This window comes from Fringilla coelebs (assembly GCF_963513975.1).
Source record: "Fringilla coelebs genome assembly, chromosome: 11".
In the NCBI taxonomy this organism is placed as follows: Eukaryota; Metazoa; Chordata; class Aves; order Passeriformes; family Fringillidae; genus Fringilla; species Fringilla coelebs.
The window spans coordinates 14,303,049-14,328,784 of record NC_140037.1 but is presented as its reverse complement, the minus strand read 5'-3'; the positions used below and the strand labels follow the sequence as shown (position 1 = coordinate 14,328,784).

The window sequence follows — 25,736 nt, the reverse complement described above, 5'->3', positions numbered from 1 at the left end:
TATGTGGAATGAAGTATATTCCTTGAGAGGGTGCACAGCTCTGTCACCCCTGCTACTCCTGCCTGACAGCCTGACCTGCCAGTGCTGCTGCTTCTTATTGCCCTAAAAAAAAGCAAACAGAACTGCTACCAAAGTGAATGGGGTTGATTCTCAATACTAAGATTTGCTTGTAAAGTAATTCTAATACAAAGCATCTATTAGTCCATTAAACAACATAACATCAAATTAAATTAAAAAATAGAAAGCTCTTAAAAAAAAAACCAAGTCATGAAATTAATGAAAAAAAACTGCTGGCTAAATAAAATGTGTTTGCACAGACAGCACTTTTGTAGCAGTTCTCAGAACAGCCTGTGCTGCTTGCTAAACAAAGCCTATGAAACAGGATGATTTTTGGATAAATATCTTTAAACAACAAATCAATTAGTTTTAACTATTGGGGACATGAAATGTAGTAGGAAAAGATGCCCAAAAGTTAGAATTTTGCAAACCCTAAGCGGAAACGACATTTTAAATGTCACAGCCAAAAAATGACAGAAACAATGACACACCAAAGGTCATATACAGAGTAACATTCAAAAACAGAGACAGCTGAATATAATGCCATTAGTACATAACCATTCTCTGAGGGAAAAAGGAATTTTCAAATTGATTAAATTAGAAAGATGACATTGGAAGAACAAGAAAATAAATGTTCCTGGGAAATCATACAAGTCACTTCAGTGACTTTAGCTAAAGAGGCATTTGATTTAAAAGAATGTAGGAGCAGCAACAAAATTTATCTGCCATATTTTCCTGGCTTGATATATGTGAGTGCTTCTGCTTACATCAAGGTGATTCTACATACCCATTGCCTCAGCCAGACCAGAAACCTTCTGGCCATATATGTCTGTCTTATTCCAGGCAAACGTGTACACCAAATTGGCTGCAGCAGGAAACCATTTCTGAAGGAGACGACCTTCCACAGCAACGATCAGATGGACTTTGGCCATTCCAGAGGGGATGGTGGTGTGTGTCAGAATAATGCGCAGCAAAGTTTTATAGCCCGGGGTCCGACTGCTGAGATAACTGAGCTTCACAAAACTCGAAGGAATTGCGATTTCCTCTTGGACCACCTTGGAAAAAAACACATCATTGTGTCTATAGCCAAGAAAAATGCCAAACTGTAACGGTAAGACGAGCTAATTGTTCTACGTTTCACAATTATGATGTGAACATAGCACCACTGAAACAACTGGGTTTATTTCAGCAATACAGAAGTCAGGCACATGACACAATGTCCAACATCAGACACTGCTTGGTCAACCTACTGGCTGGCAGGCTGTCTGTCTGATAAAGAACCTCTTCCTCTGATGCTTTTCTCTGCTGGGGAGCAAATATTGCATCCGTGCACATATTCTTACATACAAGCTGTACAGCTTTATCTTGTCTTTGTTACTTGATTTACTTAATAGTGCTCTTAACTGGAATGCAATAAATTTTTTTTAAATAGACACACACCCCTTCTATCATATACATTGTGATGTTAAGATACTATCCTGCTTTGGAGACAATAACTTTAACTTGGGGAGTGTTAAGAAAGAAAAAAAACCTTCCTGCTTAGCCATCTGTGCAGTTAGGCCAAGCTCCAGCAAGAAGGGGCACGGTGCATGAAGGAGCAGCATTAGGAACCTAGCAAGATAACTGGGGACAGACAGCAGTGAGGATAAAACAGCCTGAGCAACAGAGTCCTCTCGCTCACAGGTGAGTCCCCAGGGAGTGCAAGTGCACTCAAATCCCAGGGCCCTGCTGTCACTGCTGCTGTCTGAACCACCTGGATTAAAGCAAGCTTGGGTATGCCCACCGTGGGTGGTATCAATTCCCACTGCAGTGGAGATGGGCCCTCAGCTACAGGAAGGACTGCAAAGGCTCTGAGCTTGTTAGGTGAAAAAAGAAATTTGGCCTTGACCTTTTGAATGATGTGGGACTTGGAGCTACAAAAAGGGATTTAGCTCCTGAGAGAAAAGAGCTGTTCTGGGACAGACTGTGAGGAAGAACAGGCAACAGACAAGAATGGCTCCTTGGAGGGTGCTACCACAGTCACTCAAAAGCCACCTGAAAACTAGACTGTGCTTAACAAGGTTAATGATGTTAGTGCATTTCTGTACTAATGAATAAACCTGTCACAATGTTAAATTCATCATGCTTGGAAAAAGACAAACTGTTTTGTTTATACTTTCCAGTTTTTATATTTTCCTTATTTAACAATAGATTACTTCACTTTCAACCAATTTTATTTACACACTGCAACAGTATCACTGTCACAGCATTGCTGCAGTACAGCTGGACGCCTGCCAGCACTTGTCATTTCAACATATGAAATGTAGTGTTGCCAGGGAAATCCTGCTCCCTTTATTGTTCCCGATTTGCAGTGTTCCCCTTCTTTCCTGCTGACATCCCAGCTGCCCTCTCTGTCATACATCTGACATTCCTTTTCATTTTTAATAAAAAAGTAGGAAGAAATATTCATGCATTAATACATGCTAATGTATCGCTGTCTCCTATTATTCTCAGTTAATTTTTGTTCAATTCCCAGAAGCATACAATGAAACTCAACACTCTGAGAAACCTCCAATGACAAAAAAAGGAAAAAAAAGGAAAGAACTGGGGAGTGGTTTCTGAGTAGACTCCATCTTTGAGTACCCCACTGTTCAAAGAAGACCAAGGCATACCTCATGTGAAGCACTGTGACCCAGTTTTTTCTTACTGGTGTGCAGCAGTTATTCCTAATTTATGTTCATTAGTTTCACTTAGTACATTCTGGGAAGCAAGGCTATGACCATCAACTGGATGAAGCATGATAACAGTTATGGAGGTGTTTAGACATAATTCAGTTCAAGCAGAGATGTCTCACATGTAGAATAAAGGAGCAACACTTTTAATGAGGCTACAGGTACCCTCCAAAGTATCTTCCAGGCTTGCTTGGTGAAATTAAAAGAGAACCCAGAAGAGGTCATATCATTTAAAATCTAACTGCTCAAACAACATACTAAAAATTAAGGGCACTAATATGACCTGTGCTTGTTGTGTGCTTGTTGTGTGCTTGACTCTCACAATGTCTTTTAAGTCCCAAGTAAAAGAACAGTTAATTACAAGGTTAATTAGAAATTACTTTAAACACTTAAAGGGAGAGTCAAGAAAAAATACATTGAAATGAAAAAAGAAGTCCTAAAGATCATATTAAAATTGCTCTCTACCTTGGTAATAAGTAATTAAAGTAATAAAACCCAAGAATCTGACATAAAGCTGTGAATGGATGAAACACGCCTAGGAATGCTCAAAGGATCATGTCTCATGATGTTTGGGAAGTTGTACTGTTCATCTGTAACTAGCAATGGTTTTGTGCTTCACTACCAACAAATCAGGATTTCAATAATAATTCATGTTAGCATTCCCCACTTTCTTCTACCTGAAGGTAAGAAATAAAGCACTTTTAAATATTAAAAAGTAAAGAAAGAATAAAGACAGCAGAATCTTGTTAAACAGGGCTAAATAGATGTGCATTAGTGCTATTCTGCCAAGTGAATGACATTACAGCAGTTACTGGCTCACTGTCTTTGAAGATTATCTAAACCTGGTTCTTCAACAGAAAAAAACTGTTAATTTAGAAGTCTTTTCATTACCTGTAGTTCTGGAATAACAGTTCCTCTTTCAGGACAGGACCCTCCAAATGCTGTCAAGGGGGAAGGGAGTACAATTGGATTTGGACTGATAAAACTACTGATGTCACAAGATGGTGTGTCCGACTCTGTTCTTTGCATTACAACTTTGTCTACAATGATAAATCTATTCCAAGGCAACCAAAGCGTTCTTTTTTCAGATATGAAAGGAGATCTGTCAAAAACTAGAGTGACAGAGATTCCTCCAACGGCCACAAGGTCAAAACTGGAAAAGAGAAAACAAATAGTTTTGTTTCTTTTTGTTTTTCTTTTTTTTTTCATCACGTTACCACACCTTTCAATGTGTCACAAAAAATTTTACGTTCGTTATTACAGCTCTTAGTTCAGTATGTGAAATCATTCAAGTGTACATTCCTTGTATCACCTTGGTATCCACAAAGAAGCTCTGCCTCTGTGTGCTTTCTCCCTGTATGCATTAACACCAAGGCACAGAATTTCACTGTTACCTGGCCTCTCTCCCCTCTATTTATCTACTAGCATCAATACCAGTGAGCCATCTGTAATACAAGTGTCAAGCCAGTTGCTTTGGTTTACATGAGAAGGCATTCCTGTCCCAGAAAAAGGATGCCACTCATCATCTGTACAGGAAGAGCATCCAGAATAAGAAGGCTTAAAGCCTGTTAGGCCTTAGCTCTATTAACATAACCCTTTCCCTTCTTCTGAAAGCAGCAGGAGGAAAAGGTTGAGTACACTGAGCATATGACCTCCCTGCAAAGGATATGAAATTTTTGGGAAAGATGGTGATTAATTGCACTGAGAACTGAGTCAGCTCTTGAACACAAGGAGGGTGATCCCCTGGGAGCTAACTGTGAAGAACCTTTGGCACATCTGGGCTGCAAAACAGTGGGATATAGAAGGTATGATGTACAGTCTCAATTTCCAGAGTTTCTGACATCCACAGTCAGGCAACACAAGGTAATATGTAAATAGCTACTTCACTCTCTGTATTACTGAATGCATCTATTATGGAGGTTTTTGATGGTAACAAACTGTGATAAGAAGTCAGACTTAATTATGCATATCTCATCACATTTCCCAAATGACACCGATTACATTCACAGCAAAATACAGGTAGCATATTTTAATGCAACAACTTTATCCAGGCTAGTGTAAGGAGAAATGATAATTACTAACTTTCAGTAGTGTGATTTGAAAGTCAATAAACCCAGGTGAAATAAATATGCAAGCTCCTTACTTCTATAAATTGGCAGAGCCAAACAAAAAAAAATAATTGTGGAAACAGTGACAAATTGCACCACTTCTTCCCTGCTGGAAAACAGCTTCAGATTTCTTGTAATTCACAATCCAGCCAAGGAAGATGAAGTCTTAAACTGCCCTTAAGAGCTTAATTGAAGTTCAGGAGCAAGTCATGACCCTATTGCAAATGGATGGCCAGCCCTGGAATGCAATATAGAATATATTGAAACCTCACCTGCTTTGAGAAGTGAACTCAGACCTGTGAGGGGGGGGAAGAAGGGGAAGCCAGGGCTGGTTATGGAACAGCAATTTAACCATCTGTCTTTGGAAAAAGTCTGTTCCCACTTTTCCTTGTATGCCTTAGGTGATCAACTAAGGGATTTGACTTCACTGACACCTCAATAAACTTCTTAGATGATTCACACTTAACCACAAAAAAAAAAAAAGCAGGAAGATGGGATATTTCCTGGAAAACTTGACTTGTGAAAATATTCCAATGTCAAGAAGGTACTGTTACAGCTGAGCTGGCACATTTTGACTCCAGGAGTTTGAATGTCACCGTAATTTTGTGGCAGTTCAGGTTTTTTTGCTTCTCTTTCTTCTTTGGTCCCTTCACTACAAAGAGCTCCAATCGACTGTGCTCCCAGAGCAGGCGGCCAGATGTCATCCTCAAGCCACACTGTGAACTGTGATTCCTATGGAAATCTGTGCATGGATAGGAGCTGGCAGATGGCCTTAACCACACAAACCCAAACCAGTGGAGGGTAATACATGAAAGCCTGACCTTCCATCCTGCCGGCTGATGGTGTATCCGTACTCGTTGTGGTGCAGGAAACTGACGTTCACTCCGACCAAAGGTGTTCCGTCGATCGCTACCACCTGGCCTCGGATGACACACGCCCGTCTGCAACAGGAGGAGAAGGCAACAAGTCACAAACATGAGGAGGGAGGGTGAGAGGGCCATTGATTCATTGATTTCAGAAACTGGGCAGTGCTTTGGTCCCAGACAGACAGAACCACTCTGCTATCAGTGACTGCTGATTTTTGGAAGAGAAGTATTCAAGCCCAAAAGATTGATTTGAAAAAGCATTCTCACATGAGGACGACACACAGACTCCCATGAACTGCTGGTATAGGGAGAATATGTTCATGTTTCCTCACATATTTTAGGGTACTATTTGCTCTGCCACCGAATGGCACTGCAAAGGTTTCACTGATCGTGTGACTTAGCTTGCTGCAGCTCAAGGGAGTGATGGTTTGTCAAGGGAGAGAATGAAACCTCATTCTCTGCTGCTAGGTATAGCACATTGCTGTCTATTAGAAAAAAGCTGAACTAATGTGATAAGGCAGCAGTGAGATACCCGGGCTGCACCGAACTTCAGAAAGTTATACAGGTAAATTCACAGGTGCCTAATCAAGTGTAACATACATTTTTCTCAATTCCCCACCACACGTGATGCTCTTCTGAATTCCCTCTGGGATGTGTTGGACTTGCACCCACTTTCCACTTTATCCTCAGATTCCAGTGAAGAGGGTGGAACATGGCAGCACAGCAGAAGACATCAAAGTCAATGGACAGGAAAGTGAACTCATTACTAAGTGTGTCTAATCAGAGGCTAACAGGATCACAGAGTCATAGAAAATGAGAGCTGAAAGGAAATACATGACTTTATCTTGTCCATTCCTTTGCCTCGGGTTAGATCAACTATGCTTACATCAGTCCAGACAGATGCTTGTCTAACTCTATAAGCTCACCAAGTTACCCATTCCAGTGCCTCTGCATGAGTGCTCTACTCATGGTAAGTTCTTCCTACTGTCCAGTTTGAACTCCCACTGTAGTCCTTTCAGACCATTGCTTTCACCTTAGTCACAGAAATGGTGAAGAAATTACTCTTTTTCTTAGCTTTAGCCTTTTACCTATCTGAATAAAGAAACATGCAGGAATCAGGTCTCCTAAGGATAAGAAAGACATAAAATATTCTTATGATGTAGACTAGGGCCCAGTGGGATTTTCTAAGGGCTTACACAGCTCCATTCCACTGAAATTCCTCCCAGTATTTTTGCCCCGGGCTGTCAGCTACACCACACCTCCACTGGCTGAATCAGCCCAGATCTTTGAAACTCATGATACCACTGCAGCTATTTCCTGGAACAGTGTATGGAGAAGTCTTTTGGTAACATTAAGACATTTAGGGTCAAAACCAATGCAATACTTATGAAGTAAACTGGCATTAATTACTCAATATAAATGACAAGCATAAATTTAGGCGTTGTTATGTTTCTTTCTCAACTTGAAAATTTGTGGCAAACCTCAACAGACACATCCACTGCACAGTGAATATGTGCTCTAAAGGAAAAAACTTAATAGCTCTTCAGAAAAAAATTATTTAGGAGTCTACATATTAATTTAAAAAATATACCTAGAGAGATTAATTGACCATGATCCAATGAAATCATATGCAGAAACTGGAGAACATAAATTTCTGAAAAATTTGACATGCTTCTTAAGATCCCATTCTCCCAAGCCACTAACAGGACACTGATTTATCACCATGATATCATCAAACGCATCTGACTATGACTTGAGAAAACACAACTGGCAAAAATTAACCTCTTTGCCACTATAGCATTCACCACAGTTGCTAATAGGAATTCCATGCTCCCAGGCCATGAAAAGATGCTGATAAATCCTAGAGGAATGGGAGATGCTGCATTACTGCTAATATGCAAAACAAGAGTTCTGATTTATCACCTGTTTTGTTTCCTACATGAAGTAAATTGGTTGTGGCCCTATTTGTGGCCCAAAATCTGCTGCTCCACTGAAGGCAATTGAGCTGCTGTTTGTCTCAACAGACTCACTCAAAAGAACAGCCAGGTCCAATTACTCTGATTTCTTAGAGCAGAAAATACTTGTTTATGTTATTTTCCTGTATTTCTAACATCAACAGATGCACATTTTCTTTTCTAATACCTTTATTAATGCACTCCATATATTTACAACACACTTAGGTGTGAGAGTGAGACCCCTGGGAGTAATCACTTTTAACTGCATTATTCTTGCACTCCTGTTTGTTCATTCCACACGGACCTGTCTTCTGACACTACTCTGTCCTCATATTTTATCAAGCACACAAATTTGTACGATAAAAGCTCATCAAAATCTCCATCCATGGTCTTTCTTTCCTTTACTCATCCACTTTACTTCCCATTATTCATAAATAACATTAAGAGACTTATCTTTCACCATTCTCCTTTTTTATTCATCATATTTTACAAGCCACACATATTTACAGTATGTGATAAAGACACATAAACTTCATTATTCTACATTTATCTGTGCTGAATTGTCTTTCTAATCTCTTGGATGCTATATGTTCTAAGCCTGCCTCTGTGCTCCTACATTTGTCCTCATTATTTAATGTCTCTTTATGACCTACTCTGAGTTGAAGAGTCTTCTCTGGCCTCTTTTTGAATTACCAGAACCTACTAAATCTTTGACTAAGCATTTGATCAGAATTAGCTTTAATTTTGGCATTTACTGCAGCTATGAAAACATTTTTCAGGTACTTCATGACCAGCATGAGTCTCCAAGGAGGCTCAGGAGGTGACCAAGAGCCCCAGCTTGCAGCCCGTTCCCCCTTGTTTCCCAGTGCCCTGGCAGCTCACAGAGCAGACCCCACGTCCCCAGGCATGCTGAGGCAGGCTCCCTGCAGCCCTGCTGCTCACAGAACACCTCAGTTCCTTCCCTTACAGAGCTTTTAGGGCATGTTCCCTGCAGTGATGTCCCTTCATAGCCAGCTGCCACTTCACGCTTCCTTGCTCCAACATCCATCCTCTTCCCAGATGAGCTGGAGGCTTTGCTACCACTCACTGCTTCTCTTCATTTGAGCAGAGAAACCTCTAAAGATCGTGATGTCTCCTCAATGCACTGCACTTTCTGCCTCCAAGACTTGTTCCACACTCTAATGACTGCCCTGCTTTGCTTCTCAGGGGGGATAACTTGTACTATCTGTCCAACAGCCACCTATTTGTGGTGATTGCATAAGCTCAGACCTAAGGCTTTCCAAGTTGTTTTAACTTGAAAGTCAGTGCAAAGATGTCTTTTCTAATTTGGTGAAGCTGGGCAAGAACATGCCCCTGATCAGCTGCCTTAGTGTTTTCAAATGCATTAAAAATGTTCCCAGTCCCCTGGCAAGCTGTACTAAATCTGCAACTCCAGAGGGAGCAGTTGGCTTTTTGAGAGAAAGCTGAGATTCCCACGGGTTGCAGGTGACCTAAAAGAAGTAGGATTCCTCTGTCAGTGCTTCATGGGCCATTCCACGAGCAACTGAGGAACTCACTGCTCTGTGGATCTCAGGTCTCTGCTGTCAGTCAGTTTGTTTGACATCTCTAATTAAAAATATGAACAGAAGTTTAAATTTCAGATGTATTCTTTTGGTACTTGTAAAGCATTTTATTATTTTACCACCATTCTGCCTTGCTCTGCTGCTACTTACCTGCTATATTTTTGCATGTTAAGTTTCCAATAAGCACCTCAGGCTGAGACATTAGGGTCAGATATGGAACTCTGTCAAGCAGCTTGTGAATTTGCAAGTGTCACATTACCAGAAGATGTCATTTACTGTATTACATTTATGATTAAAATCTTCAATGAGAGAAATGAAGCTGAAGGCTAGTGAGGTGCATTCGTTTCTTCCTGCTGACAATGTTGCTGTAAGCAGCATTGAAGGGTAATTAATTCAGTGCCATACACTGGACCCTTTTTGTGGGCAATTTGCAGCGAGTCAAATAGCTTGCCAGCAGCATGCAATAAAACAACAACAACAAAAAAAAAAAAAAACCTCAGCAAAGAAACAAGCTAAAAACCTTCCTGAGAACAGAAGTTGACAAAAACATTATAATCTGCTACACCCTGCTACATGCAGTAGGTTAAAACCATGCCTGATGTAAGGAAGTACATTTTCATTTATCCAGAATGTCTCTAATCTGCATTTCAGCATGCCACAGTTTAAGTGGGAGTTTGTAAAAACCCAATGCATATGACATAGCTTTGACATAACAAAAAATAAAACGTTTTCCAAACATGTTGCCCCTTAACATTATTTTTGGTGTAGTATTTAGCCAAGGCTCATGCAACATCCTGACTCGACTGTATAAGCCAAATGATTAAATATTAGAGCCAAGCTAAAGTCCAAGATGCAAATGCAGAGGGATAGATGTCTCAGCAGCTGTCAGAACAACTAATTTTACTATTTCAGATTGTTTGGAAAATTCCAGGATATGGCACAGACCAAACACTTCCAGCATGAAGGCCAGAGATAATCTTCAGTATTTTTGATAGCTTTCCAAGATCTAATCAACATCATTTTGTCTCCAGTGAGATTCATGCAAACATCACCCACACTAGAGTTCCACTGACCTGTGGTACAGTAAAACACTGCACAATGTCATTTGAATCAGAAGCCTGAAAACACTGGGTAGATGTCTCTTCCTTAATGCTCCTAATGGCCTCAGAGATTTCTTGTAAAGGGAAATGAAGGAAAAAAAAAGGCAGATAGGGCTTTGCAAAATTGGAGCACCAGTGGGAATGGATGGCAGTACTCTGAAATAAATACATGCCACTGTTCCATCCAATCCTTCCCACATTTCATGCTGTACCACCAATGCTGTAAAATCAGTGCCATTGCAGGCAGCCATGGGTTAATATCATCTGCCTAGACAGAACCTTTTCAGCAACAGCCCAAAGGAGATTAAAGCCCCTCAAGCATTCTTTCCAGATAAGCAGGATCACAGATTTCTGATGTTTTTACTGTAGCAGCAGTTGTCTTTCTATATTTTTCCAGTAATCTTAATTCCCAGGAGAAGAACTGACACAAGATGACAGTCAGATTGGCAATGTCAGAGGAAGATTTCTGAACCATTGCCTCTTTCAGAGACCCTGCTTATCTCTCATCCTTGAGTAAAATTCTGGCAGTTTTTAATAACATTTGACTTCTGGATGAACAATATTTCAACAGTCTGGAAGACTCAAGGATCAAGCAAGGTGTGGACTGAGGAACCCTTTTGGGTGCCCAATACATTGCAGATTGCTGTTGACAAACCTCAGGAAAGGCAGCACAGCAGTCTCCAGGCACTGCCCTGACTCCAAAGATGCAGCCACCCCCACCTGAACCCCAATGATCTTCTCTAAAGAGCTATGAATTTGTGTAGAGTGGGAGGAAATGGTATCTGGGGTGTCAGTGACACACCAACACCAGCAGAGTCCTCCTCCTCAGTGGCAGAAGCCAGAAGCCATGGTGAGGGTGGGCTGCTGCTTGCACAGGGGACTTCACTGCTCTTCAGTCTTCAAAGGCACGGCAGGTAACAGGGTAAAGAAATGAAATACTCAGAAACAGCTTTTAAATCCAAGTTAAATCCCATCAATGATAGCTTTAAAAGATCAATTCCTTCTATCTATAAGAGCACGTTGATGGGATTATGTACAATCTGGCTGCTAACATTTGCAGTGTCACAGAACACTGTACAGGCAACTGAGCACTCACCTCCTGTCTGGAAACTCCCCACTGCGAGGCATTTTGATGAGGAAAATTTTTCAGTGGTGACTTTTGGTTTAAACTGCACAAAGAGCCAGCCTGGGACCCTGCCCCAAGTACAGTGGCCTCATTTATAAGTGCAACACTCCAAGAGACCCACCAGTGGCAGGTGGGTACTTCTCATGGAGTTCACGGCCTATTGCTCTACATATTTATAACATCCTGTTACATTATTGATAGTGATTAAATGTTTAGCTACTTCAGATCAATAATGACTGTTTACAAGTTTACTTTATTAAAAATTAATGCTGAAGAAAAAAGTGCACTGAATTTGTGTGCAGGATTGTGTTGAGGCTATAAACTAAGTGCTGCGTAGTGTGAAAATAAAAAATTCTTATATGCTTATTACTGGAACATGGTTTATCTAATGCACAGGCCTAGGTGACAGGGTAATAGTCAGGTGATGTGGAAGATTTGTGGGTCTCTTTGTCAGCATGTAAGTTATAGCTTCCCAAGTGAGCTGCAGCATAAAAACTTATGTGCCCCTCTATTTCAAATGTTCAAGAAAATATGTGTTACTGGGTTTTCTGAGCAAGTGAGTGCCCTTTTCCTACTGCACAGTTCCTTCCTGTTAAAGGGCAAAGCCAATCCCACAAACACTCAGGAATCACTCTACTCTGCACGATAACCTGCAGCACAAACCACACTCCACACTGCTTTATCAAGGTGTAGCAAAAACAACAAAGTTTTTACACTATATGTCTAGATTATATGCAAGGGACACACTTTAAATTCATTGCATTGTAAATCCCAATCAAATTGTACTGGGCAGAAAGGTGACTGAAGACAGCAGATGTGAATCCAACTTGTTCTTCTGCATCCTGCCATTATGTATGCACAGTGGGAAGGGCTGAACTTCCTCTGCTGATTTTACAAGTATGAGATAACTCACCTTCCACAACAGTCTCTCTTGTTAATAAGAGTAGAAGAGTATGCTGGTGGGACACTTCCACCAACCAGACAGGCAGCAACAACAATCTGATAACCAATATTCTCAGCTGTTGGCACTTTAAAAGTTTGCTATCCTCTTAAGTATTTTATGAGCACTGGTGAAAAATTTTCAGCTACCCAAGTATCCCCATTTTTCCTGGTGAAATAATTTAAGTTCTCAATATTCAGAAAAGTCTTTAATTTAAAAGAAGACTCACCTGCTCTCAAAGGAGACATCTCCTGGGATTACATGAGTGCTTTCCTTCCCAATAAGGAACCTGATTCGATCATAGAAGAGCCTTGGAGGATGCTGAGAGAAGGGTGGTTGGCTGTGCTGGATAAGGTCAAGGGGATCAGGTGAACCCTGGCAGAGAGGACTTGAGAAACAATTGCTTTGCTGACAACAGTCAGGGTCTACACAGTCTGTCAAGCCATCTAAAATGGAAAGAATGGAAACTTCAGGAAATTGAACAGTTCTGAGAATAAAGCAGCACATTTATTATCAGAGAGCACAGGAGGGATGTAATCAATGTGAAAGCATGCTGATTATGACACAGTCACATTCAATAAAGCATGCTTAGTCCAGGGGGGTTTGTCTCAATCATTAACACTGTACCACCTCACCAAATCCTCACTCAGTGAGAAAACAGAACCTACAAACAAAGTGAAAAGGGAAGAGCAGGACAGTGTTCCCTGCAGACCAGGCAGAAGAAAGTCACTACACTTCACTGTCAGTGCAATGTGATCCACACTGTGCAGCTGCTCCTTCTGACAGCCCTTTATTGTCAGCACTGCCTGGTCACCTCAGGTGGGACATGCACTCACTGACCAGTCCCCAGAAAAGAGCTCTGAAATTTACCCAATTCTCCCAAGTGTCCCCACTGCAGTAAAAAAATGTATTTTTACAGTTGTCTAACTTCTGTTTTAAGCCCTATAATAGTTTTAGAAGTGGTTTAGGATATTTATTTTTCATTTATTGGTTGCAATACCAGAATGATCCAGAAAGGCCATAATTGTACCTACACCCCTGCAGCTGATACATGAATGCACACCTAAATTCAGGCTCTATACCAGTGACCAGACAGTTACAGTCCTCTCTATAGATGTTTGCACCATGAAAGCAAATTTGGAAAGTGAAAATAAAGCTACTTCTCCTCTGTCCATTTTCAAGTATGAAAAATAGAAGAAATAATAGATTTTTTCAGAAATCTACATTTCTTCATGAATAAACTTGTAGCAACATTTGTGGGTGAAGTTAAGTTACTTAAATATCTAAAACCTACGATGAAAAATGAAACACTGAAGTGCATCTAAATTAAGCACCTAAATAAAACTTAAAATTGGGCTATTGACATTTAATTGTTTCTATCAGCAGCTTAGATGTCCAAATTGGCTAAATTACATACTCAGAAACAGATTTAATAGGAGATAGTAAAATGTCCAACAATCTTCTTCAGCATCCACTTTATGACTTAGCAGCTGTGTTGCTTGCATTTAAAGCAAGATAAAGGTGTTTTATCTTTCAACAAAGACACTTTGTATTTCTAACAAGGTTGGTCTGAATAAATGCAGAGGCATCACATCACTGTATGGATCTCCCTTGTGTTGAAATTGGAATGCTATAGGATCAACACACTGTCAGATATTTTCACTTCATGTTTTGACTTTCTATGTTCTGTTTGTATCAACACTTTGAAGTCCATCAAACTGCACCTCAGGGGTGCTCTTGGAGGGAGCAGGGGAGTGCTTTCCTTGGAGTTTTGTTGTTGACTTTAATGGGTGCAAGCCCAATCCCCAGCCAAGCCTACTGCTTTCTCAACAGAGCTCTGTGTGAATGCTCAGTAAATGGCAGCATAAAATATTCACTTTGAAAAGAAAGCAAAAGCCCTTCTACAGAACAAACACAGATCATCAAATGGGCTTTCCTGGCAGCTGAAAATCCTTGCCTGACCTTGAGCAAGATAATTGCTCGGCTAAGCAAAAAAATATTAACAAATCTATCCTCTGCAACTGGGAAATCAGGCAGAGCAGGCCAGTTTTTGTAGAGATGAGCCAAGGGCAACTGTAGATAGCTAGCAACAATCATCTAGGACCCTCAGCTCCAGCAGAGCTGGCATGGCTACAGGTCAGTGTGTGCTTTCCACATCCCCCAAATGCTGGAGACAACAGGCATTTGCCAGCAGCAGAAGAATAACTTCACAGGGCAATGTTGAGTTTATTGACTTTGAGTGTAGAAGTCACTTTATATTCAGGAAAGCCTGGGAAGCAACTGAAATCTGCTAGGAAGTCAGGAAGCTGAAACAATAAGGGGCCTCCAGTCTAAACAAAAGCACACAGGAAGGGATGGAGGAGCTCACAACATGAACCAGAGTAGTTTTCAGTGTGTTCTGATGGAAAAAAAAAAGAGTGTTTTGTGTTGAAAATTGAAGAGCATGCTTGGAACTGCAAGGAAAAAAACCTGTTTCATCTACTTTTTGTCCAAGGAATGAAGCTCTCTATATTCTTAATAAGAATTGAAAAGCATCAAGTTACAGATGCTTTTCAGCAGATCATCCAAGACTACAAATATCAAAGAATTCTACAAGATCTGAAAATATCATAAAGACATTGAAATTTCTTGCTGTGGTTTATACTGGTCGTGGCTCTGCCAGGGGTAGGGTTATGGCAGTAACAAGTCTTGTTCAAGGAGTCCACTGATCTTCTGGAAGATGATAATTTCCACAAGATCACCAATGTCTACCTGAGAAACTTGAGAAACTTTGGTCTAGCAGATTTTGTGCTAATCAGAAAAAAGGAGCACTTATTTCAGAATATCAGTATCCATGGGGAAGTTATTCTGGAGTAATTTATTCCACACTAGAAATCTTGATTAATTTTTTCCTTGTCAACAAGCTATTAAATGTGGGAACTGAGCTGACCTGATTCTCTCATTTATATAAGAAACAAAAGTGAAATGTCATAGAAATAGTAGAATATGAAGGAAAGAAATAGCTACAAAAATAACACTTAACTATTTTGCTTTTTCTAAGAGAGTCCTCATTTTCCTCTGCTTCAGTCAAGAGCTTACATACCTGGTGACCAACACTGCATTCAGGCTGGACACAAAAAGAAACCAAGTAATGGGAAAGCAGTTTTCCATCTTCCAGTCAGACTCAATTTTCCTCTTTTCTTTGCAGTTTACTTGTAAGCAACATGACTGCCTTATAAACTCTTCCAGGTTGTGCTAATGGAGTTATTCTGGTTTGAATTACTTGCACCTGGTTTCATTTGCCTCTTCAGCCTCCCAGGGCTACAACAGGGAGGGTTTCCCATCAGGAAGGTGTGAAGTCCCAGAAGCACAGCTGAACAAGTCATTTTGAGACTGGTGTGCATCCTAATAGCACTACAAATGTATGAAATGCTGGATTCAGCAGAAACAGCTTACAGGCAACAAAGGCTACAAAGTCATGAGAGAAAGAAACTGCTCCCAAAATTTCAGTATTAATGCAAAGGAGCAGTGTTCCAGGTCACACACCATCATTCATGGGCTCTCTTTCTCTCTCATGGTGGTTTTTTAAAAACATTTTGATTGATCAGATGGGAATTAATTTCAATCTTCTTTCACAACCATGCAGAATGAAGGAGAAGACACATGTTAGAGGCTCACAGAAGATGCTTCATGAGCAGTAAGGCAGGAAGTGCAGAAGCAGCAGCTTCTCTGTGCACCATTAAAATCATGAACTTAGCCCAGATTCCTGTGTGTATTTTAGGATAATTAACTACAATTATCTGAATAATGAAATTCCAGCTTTTCTCCAATCAACCAAAATTTAGAAGAGAAACTGACTTGCATAGAACTGAAAAATATTTTTATCATTTTGTGAAGAAGAAAAATAATAAAACACCTGTTTCAGGGCAAACAGGGAACTCTTAAGCCAAAACCAAATCTTTGTTCCACTTTAGGCTCATTGCAGACATTGGTTTTAAATTAAATAATTTAAAAGAAAAAAAGAAAAGTAAAAAAATCCAAATCCAAGACCTCAAAAGAAAACTCCTATAATTTAGCACAATATCCATCAAAATGAGCCAGGCAAACCAAGCTGGTGCAGAATCACAAGCTACATACGGAGGGAGGTTGTGATAATTGTATTAATAAGTGCACATGAGGATAAAATTTTCAACAAGCCAATTCTATTTGAAATGAGATTTTTCATCCAGGAGAATAACCCAGAAAGAAAAAAAGCCAAATAAATCTTGTTTATAAACTATATTGTCAAATTCATTCACTTGAAAATGCTACAAATACATTAGTCAGTTCTCAACCAGTGGTCACAATTTTAGTTAAATTTCCGTATCAGGAACCAACTATTAAAAAGCTCACTGTGTTAGCAAATCAGCAGGCTGTCTTTTAAATCTCAGGAGACAACAGTCAGGAGTATGAACAAACTACTACAAACAGCAAACACTGTAATTCATGCAGCAGGAGATCCCTGTACACTGAAGTTTTTCCTGTCAATTACCCCAAAGAGCATCACAGTGTAGGTGCAGACTAAAATGTATTACAGATGTGTAAATGGTTTTGGTTTGTTATTAGCATTTTAAAATTTATTTTATATGAAAGACAGGCACATTCACAGTGCACTACAGACTTATATAATAAAGTGATTTACATTTTGATGTGTCTGAGATTGTGGCTTCCCATCCTCCAGGTACCTTCTTTTGTATGCAAGGATAATGATGAACTGGGATTTTTGTTTTAAAAGTGAATTAGAAAATTAAAATATGTTTAATATTACTGTTAAAACAGAATTTACAAAGATCAACTTCAAGATAGAAAGCACTTCATAGTACTCTTCAATAATTTAAACAACCTCAAAGAGAAGGCAGAGCATGCCAAAACAAGTTCCTCTGTTTTCAGTCACAGCACTCCTATCTGCATTGCAATAGATCACAGAACTAGGACAAGATTTTCCCATTCCTTTGCTGGGGAATAGATTTTTTCAGGAAGCCTTCTATAAGGAATGATATTAATATTTATTGGGTCAGGATTGTGTGTCAATGGAATCACACAAAGTTTTCCATCAAACAAAATACATTTTCTTGCTTATACATTTATGTATATATCTATATATTCCTTCTTCTATATGATGGAAGGGATGTCACAAGTGTTGTGAAATTACTTCCTCAGCTATGCTTCTGCTGCAGTCATAGAAGGCTCATGTTGTGCTTGGAACAGCACATTTTCTGATGTACACATTGGGCAGCAATCTCTCTTCTACAGGCAAGATCACCTTCAGCAGCCAGAAAAACTGGCAATGGACCTGTGGCTATGGACCTACCTCTCCAGCAATATTTATCTCTCTACTTTCTATGTCTGGAAAAATGCTGCACAGTGAGTGCATTTTGTATGTTTTGCATTTGAGCTTTCCACGTGCTGCAGAATACTTGTGTTAAGTCATCATTAAGATAAAATCAGGGTTGGAAACAAAAAAGGCATTTTGTCAGCTCTAAGTTAGAACATTGAACAAGTCATATATTCTGTGCCTGATACAAACATCACCTACTTTTCAAATCCCAGCATCTCTACTTTTCTCATCCACCCTTGTATTACTTGCAATTCATGAGCACAAATATGGCAATACCACAATAACTCACGTTCCTGAAAATGGATCTGGGTCCACAATTGGTACAAATTGTCTAGATACAATTTCAGGAGCACCCAAGGACAGTAAAGAGGCACTGGTAAGGGGACAAAGGACAAAGCGGTTCACACCAGCAGTGGTGGCCTCCCCACCTCACCAGTGAAGCACACAACAACTTGCACAGCAGCTTCTTTTCTATTAAACAACTGAGACACTATTAACTGGCTCTGAAAATTAAAAATTCAATCAGACTCTACCTCCCATGTTGCTGATGTTAGTTATTTTAATAAACCATCCACTATCATTAAGTTCTGGTGAGGAAAACATAGCTAGTTAGCAGTAAAACTTACAATTGCTCTTCTTCTGCTTAAAAGTTCATTAAATGAGCAGAGCTCTCACCCTTTCAATCTTTTTTCACACATGCAGATGATGTACTGAAATTAACTACCTGGTTAATGTAAACGAATAGATTTGAAGTTTTCTGGTAATGTCCAACCCAGAATACTACAAGAAGTGGTTTGTTGGATATTAGGAGAAGTTTCTTCACTCAGAGGGTGGTAGGGCACTGGAACAGGCTCTCCTGCAAAGCCATCACAGCACAAAACCTGACAGAGTTCAAGAAGTGTTTGGATGACACTCTCAGATACATGGTGTAATTTTTGGGGCTGTCCTGTGCAGGGTCAGGAGCCACACTTGGAAGATTCTTGGGGGTCCTGTTCAACTCAGGATATTCTATCATTCTGCTGCAGAGCTACCCAGAGGGGTGTGAGTGGATCAGTGCACTCCTGCTCGGTCTATACTGATCCCAGTGAGTGCAAGCCAGAGATGGAGCTGTGAGATCTGTCTTCAGAACATTTTCACAGACAGTAAAAAATGGGATTTAAGTGTCTCCTTAAATATTGCCTGTGCTGACTTTATTCACCACAGGCTTAGTTCAGTCTAATTAGTGTTGCTAGGAATCTAAGCAAACGGAATCAAAGAGTAACTTCAGAAGAGACGAAGCAGCAGCAGCAACTGTCAAGAGTCTCTAATGCTTATTCATATGCATTAATTCAAAGTGCCCAAATTTTATCCATAATACATAGCAGGCAGCGAGGCTGTTAACTGGGAATGCTGGTGTTGATATAAGGAAACCCATCAGTGTACCTATGGAAAGGCTGTGAGTGTTTTACCCAGGCAGTACCAGCAGTGTTTGGCCTTCCACACTCGGGACAATACGAATATATCAGGGCTTTCAGAAACTCTGAGTATCCCTGGAGAGTCCTCGCTGCTCAGCAACAATGAAAACCATTCCCATCAGTATTATTTATATTGGGCAATAATAGCATATTACTTATATATGGACTCAATATCTCTGTGATGGATGGGTTATTAAAACGCCAGTGGACGGGTCAGAAATACATCAATATTTTAGCAGCACTGGTTATCAACCCAAGGCTATGCTGAGTCATATATTTCCTTGTGCTTGGAAAAGCTTGGAGAATGCTACAATAACTGTCTGAAGTGACTGAAGGCATATTTGGAAAAGAATTCAAAGCTTGTAGTAAACAGCATTTTCCTTAAAAACAAACAGGCAAGATTGATTCATGAAAGACAAACGATAAAAGGAGATGCAGGCGAATTTAAAAGGGAGATCTGTATCAAAGAAACTAATAGGAGTGACAGGCTGCAACTTTCAGCTTGAGACAAAGACCTGTTTGTGCAGCAGCTGGGTAAATATATGTCCAAAAACCAGCCAAATTGTAGCTTGGCTACAGCTGAGTGGGGTGTGACTCCTGAGTGCTCTGCGTGTCCCCACACCTCAGCAGTGTGTTCTGCCTCCTGCCCCAAGACACAGGCAGAGCTGTGAGCTCAGCACAGCTTTCTAGAGATCTTCTGGAGCTTCTGATGAATCTCAGCGTCAGGACAAGAGGAAATGACCTGCTCAGATGAGCTGAATGGCTCATCTTCTAAACTGAAATCAAGTCAGCTGTGACAGTGAAGGAGGAGGATCAGGAATGGGGAATTACGCTGAGGGAAGCCACAGTGAGGGAAAGGCCCCACTGCAAAGGACACCTGCTTGACTCCTTGGCATTTTTTAATGGACATCACACTGCTAACAGACTGCAGAAGCACTCCATGAGAACAAGAGCAAACCATGCCATCGTGCATCTGTTATAATGCTAAGACCTTTCCACTGATATTTGTAGTGATATTTGAACAGGTAAACATGCCCTTAAGCCTGCGAGCAGGAAAAAGCTAACAGAGAGTTATGAGCTGGAATGGGAAAGGCAGCTCTGCTACAGCCAGGGAACAAGTGCAGCAAATCCTAACTGGGCTCTGAAAGAAACTGCACTTTCCCTGCCCCCGAGAAGAGTTCCACATGTGCTTTATCTTACCACCAGCAGTAACTGCACTGAGGGGATCGTGGTGCTGCAGTGGCTGCAGGACCAGGATGCCTGTGAATATGCTTATTCCAGCTTTTCTTTTTATGATTGTATCAGTCCTTAAAAAATTAATTCAAGATTTTCTCCCTCCCAAAGCTTTTGTGCTGCTAATACAGGGTAAACAACAACACCGATTCTTCCTCATGCCAATTAAATGACATTCCTGAATCCTTATGGTTGGGACTAACCTGTCTTTTTTTTAACCATGTCTCTGAATGCAGCTTTGAACTATAAAAATCTCAGGTTTTCCATCCCCAAAAGTACCATGTGACAAATTAACTGAAAAAATAACTTAAAACTACACAGAATAGGACTGAGATATAAATGTTTGATTTAAACACAAAAGGAATGATTAAGACCATTGCTAGGTGAGAATTCCATGATTTGGCCTATAAAAGGGCACTTAATTATCTCTTGGGCTATGTGTCACTGACTATGTCACATCCTAAGGCCTTAGGAAGCCACCACCTGTCAGCTGTGTTTAACTCACCTGGCTGCAAGCTCTTAACTCACCTCAGCTGCAGGTGAAAATGCTAATAACTTCCATCCTGATGAACCTACTCCAGGTGTGGAGCTTGATGGATGAAAACTGACTATGCCACCATAATATTCTCATAGTCTAAGGCTCAACCTCCCAGCAAACAGGACTTCAGAGGTAATGTCACACCTCCTTCCCAATTCCTGATTTTCCTGTTGTGTTGGAATACAAACCCTGAAACACACAGCTGCTGATTTCATCTAACAGCGGTATAACTCCAGTGATTTTAGGGGAATTTTTCTAATTTATACTTACGCCAAGTCAGGTCCTACAAATATATGTATATATAAATATAAAGAGAAGTGGTTATCATATATAGATATAATTTTATTTTCTTATAGGAAATTGTGAAGAAAACTTAATTACATTTAGCCCACCTGTAGTAGTCAGATTAATTAAATATTTCTCTCTGCACTTATCTCTAATTTTAATGTCAACAGAGCTGTCCTAGTCCATGTTATGTTCCCATTAAAAAGGGAAAAGAAAATTGCTTTTAAAACCTGCAGTGATATGATGTGAAGTGTCTGCCTTAAACTGGCAAATTCAAGGAGATTTAGAGTTAAAAGTGCCAACTCTCCCAATAACTCACTGTTACTGCAGAATATAAAGCACCCAAAATCCCAGCACAGGGCAGTTTACAGAGAGCCAGTTCACAGAGTGCATCAGGAAATGCTCTCCATACATTGCAGGCTAAGCAGGGTTCCAGTGGGCAGATCCAAGCATGCAGTGAGTCAGTGGCTCGGGCAGCGGGGGAGAGCGGCGACAGATGGGAGAGCACAGGGGGCAGGGACACCAGCTGTGGGACCTTGTGTGACAGGGACACACTCCAGTGCAGGAGAGCACAGACAGTGGGCAGAGAAAGGGTTCTTGGACCTCTTGGAAATAAGGTGGAAAAGGAAGGATATGAGAGGAATAAGGCGGTTTTGAATAGGGTTCAGAAATGAGGAAGCCTTTGCCAAAGGACAGCAGGGTCTTAGAGCCCACAGGATACAAAATCAGAAGGTCTCAAAATATATCTGTAAATGAGGAATCATCACTGAGTCAGAATGTTTCTATTGAGGTCCTGCAGTGACCTCAGTTCTTGGACCTACATCAAGCTTAATTTATCAATGACCTAGAAGAAAACAGACCATCATCATAGCAAGGTTTGCCCCTAGAGTCAAGTGTAAGATCTCACCCAGGACACTGATATGGTCTTTAAGTGTGAAACAATAAGATAATATGTATTTTAATAACTCTCAGTGTACAATCTAAGGAAAAAAAAAATAACCAATCATATAATCATAGAACTGTATGGGTTGGAAGGGACCTTAAAGATCACCTTGTTCCAAGCCCCTGCCATGGGGAGGGGGGGAGAGACATCTTGCACTGCTTCAGGTTTCTCAAAGCCTTATAAAACCTGGCCTTGAATCCACTCTCTGCTGCACAGCTCTGAGGCTGGGACAAGCACACAGTAAAGGATGGTAGCAGGTGAAGGAGAGAAAAGCAATAGCCCTTGACCATTCAGTAAATGAGTATTCCTAAAACAGACAGGAAAAATAATTAACTCTGAGAGAAACCAGTCAGGAATATTGTGGCTTCTCTCCCACTGGCAAGTTTGAAATAGAGCTGGATGTTTTTTCTCAAAAAAAAAAAAAAAAGAAAAAAAGCTCCAATTTAGAACAAACTGCTGGAAAGGAAGCAGAGACCAACACATGAAAGAACTATGCTTTCCCCAGCAAAACTAAAGCTTATGCAACCTTAGAATGAAATCAAGATCACAGAGAACTGAGGGGAGCACCTAGTGCCAAATGCCCTTGTTCAACTGATAAAAAGGAGCAAATGATTATTTCAGTACAGGGCTCTGCTTACAGTACTTTCCAAAATCTCTTCTGCACACTTTCTACACTAGTTTCCTCAACAGTCCTCCAAAAGTAGGTCCAGATAATTGTGAGAACTGTGCTGTGCAGTAGAAGTATTAAGAGAGACTAATGTTAGAAGAAACTGCAAATGTGCATTTTATGCTTGCAACTATATTAAATTAATACTAACAGAAGACTAACTGTATGCATTTTGACAGGCACAGAGGTTTTTTTCATTTGGGTGTCTCTTGGTTGTTTTTTCTGAAAGACTGACAGAATTATGAGGAAGAGTGGAAAGGAGATACAGGAAATTATTTATTACACTTTTGTTTTGTTTTGCTTTCTATGAGAAAAAAAGCAAGCACTGGGATGGTAAATATGGCCACAGATATTTTTTGCCTTCAGTAGCATCCAGCTCAAGGGTCTGTTTCCTCACTGTATTTCTTCAGATGAAGTCAATGGAAAAACTGTCTTGAGCAAACAGAAAAACATTGACATTTTGTGATAAAAAAGAAAGCATACACCAAAACTATGGATTTAAATGGCAGTCAAGGATGTGACAGATAAACACATGAATTATGTATCATACCTCCATCATTGTCCAGGTTATCTGCACACACCATTTCCATGACAACGTTACATCCTGAGCCACTCCAGCCCACTTGACAAACACAGTGCCACCCATTCTGATCAAGAGTGCACCTCCCATTTCCATAACAGAGACCTGGGCAACCATCTAAAAAAGAAAGTATAAAAAAGAAGGCCTTCATGAAGGGATATTTTCTCTTATTTTGCAGTTGCAATTATTCATTAACATTCCTACTTCTAGCACTATACTTGCTGCCTTCAAATGATTACAGCCTGGGAGCCACTTACATTTCTGGCCAAATATGGAAAAATCCCCAACTTTGTCCTTCCCTTTGCTTGCCCAAAAGTAGTTTCTCAGTGAGAAATAAGGATTTTTTTTAGTGTTTAATATTTTATGCACAGAAGTGAGTAAAGTCATGCTATAAAGTTCTGAAATCATGTCCATCTCTTTCTCTATTGAAAAATAAACTATAGTTCACTAACAATATCACATAGTCAAGATTCATACCAAAGATACACATGGAAAATATTGTCTAAATGACAAACTGGCATCTGTGGACATGGTCCTACACATTGCAGGGAGTGGAAGTGACCTTTTTATTCCGTTCATAAATACTCATCTGACTGAGAAAAAGCCAATTTGATTTATGCTGCAACACACTCTTCCCACAGAAGGCAATTGAGGGAGCACTGCCTTCCTGTTCCACTCTCTTCCTTTAGAGCTGATCCAACAGGACCAACACACGCCCCTTGGTGGTGCTGATTCTAGATTAAAACTGGACCAAGGGCTGTAGCATCCTCTCAATTATAGACTTGCAAGCTCTGAATCAATAGTCATTTGGACATTCACATCTATATTTCATGCCTGTAAGAGAGGAATGGTCTCTTGGATGTGCACACTCATGTCCATCTGCTTGCATAGTGCAGTGCCAGCTCAGACATTTCTCAGATCCTCACCATGTCACACATGGAGCCAAAGGACAATGGACAAAGCTCAGCAGTAGGAATGGCAGAGTGAGTGGCATCGCTTCTAAGCTGGCTTCTTTCTTTTTGCCAGCATGGACATACAGGGTCTGAAAGCCCCCCTGCACCTGATACTGATCATCAACACATAGATGTTATCAGGGAGAGGGTATTTTTGAGGAGGAAGGAAGAATCAGTGCCTGATAGCTCCAAATGGAGTCTGGAGGAGCCAGTTGGAGAGTCTGGTCTGTCAGGCTGTGACTCACAGCCCCACATGCAGCACATTTCCTGGTTACTTTACATGAGACACATGACCTCCCTCCTTCTCACTCTTGGCACAGTTCATCAATAACATCTGCAAACAGAGGGATCAGAGGGTCTGACTCTCTTGCCCAGAAAAACTGGAGATGGGTGGCACCATTTTCTCACACTGAGTTATGGAAGATGCTACTCCAAAACAATATGAACTTGGCAACCACCAAAGATACTATAAAAGCCTCTTTCAGGGGGTTGGGGGAAAGGGCAGGATGTGAGAGCTCTTTTGGGTAATGTGGATGTTTTTCCACTTTCAATCACTATCCTGCTGAGTTAATTAATTTCTTGTACATGATTATATTTTGCTACTGTGTATGGTTACCCCCTAAGTCTACAAATGCAATAAAATGAATGCTTATGTGCTTTTATTATTATCTAATTCCAAAGATATAAAATAAGAAACAGGAAATAAGCACGGAGATCTTTCTGAACTTAGTTTGGTGTTTCAGTGAGCAGCATTTTTGGGAGGGGCTGGGCACCACTGGTGTGGGCCAGGCACAGGGACTGCTGTCACACTGGGAAGGTTCTAGCACTGACATGAACGAGCAGGACCTGCGGCGAGGCACGGGAATCCAGTGAACAGCGCCAGACACAAAGCAACAGCAAACTCTTGTATCAAATGATTTGAAGAGAACTAGATCACATCTGGCACAGACTGCTTTAGAAAACAAGAGCGCTGCTCTAGCAAAAGAAACTTACTTCAAGCATAAATGACAAAAGAATACTTTTTTTACTTCTCATGGGAGACAATATCAACACAAGCTTTTTAGCAAGTCCTCAGCTCTGGCATCACTTTGGATGGTAAACAAGAGCAAAAAATGGATTTACCTAACACAGCACATCAGATGGGCCCGTAAAACATGCTTACATTGGTACAATTTTGCAAATGAGTCGAGTGCATTACTTATTAAAACTGCACTTTCTGCTGTAAATTTCTGTGTGTGCATATATATCTATATATATTTCCATAAACAAATGTGTCATCTATTCTGGGAACCTAGCAATACA

At 40.4% G+C, this 25,736-nt stretch overlaps 1 protein-coding gene across 2 annotated transcripts in view; it reads right to left on the bottom strand.

The window, feature by feature from the left end:
- TENM1 (teneurin transmembrane protein 1) overlaps positions 1-25,736 on the bottom strand; it is a gene marked incomplete at both ends in the record, with an annotated part of 224,038 nt that overhangs the window by 67,073 nt on the left and 131,229 nt on the right. For both annotated transcript variants that reach the window (XM_084212897.1, XM_084212898.1), the window contains 5 exons: positions 845-1,112; positions 3,660-3,921; positions 5,698-5,817; positions 12,655-12,871; positions 23,452-23,598. In XM_084212897.1, coding sequence (XP_084069023.1) covers positions 845-1,112; positions 3,660-3,921; positions 5,698-5,817; positions 12,655-12,871; positions 23,452-23,598 — 1,014 coding nt within the window. The remainder of the gene's footprint in view (positions 1-844; positions 1,113-3,659; positions 3,922-5,697; positions 5,818-12,654; positions 12,872-23,451; positions 23,599-25,736) is intronic.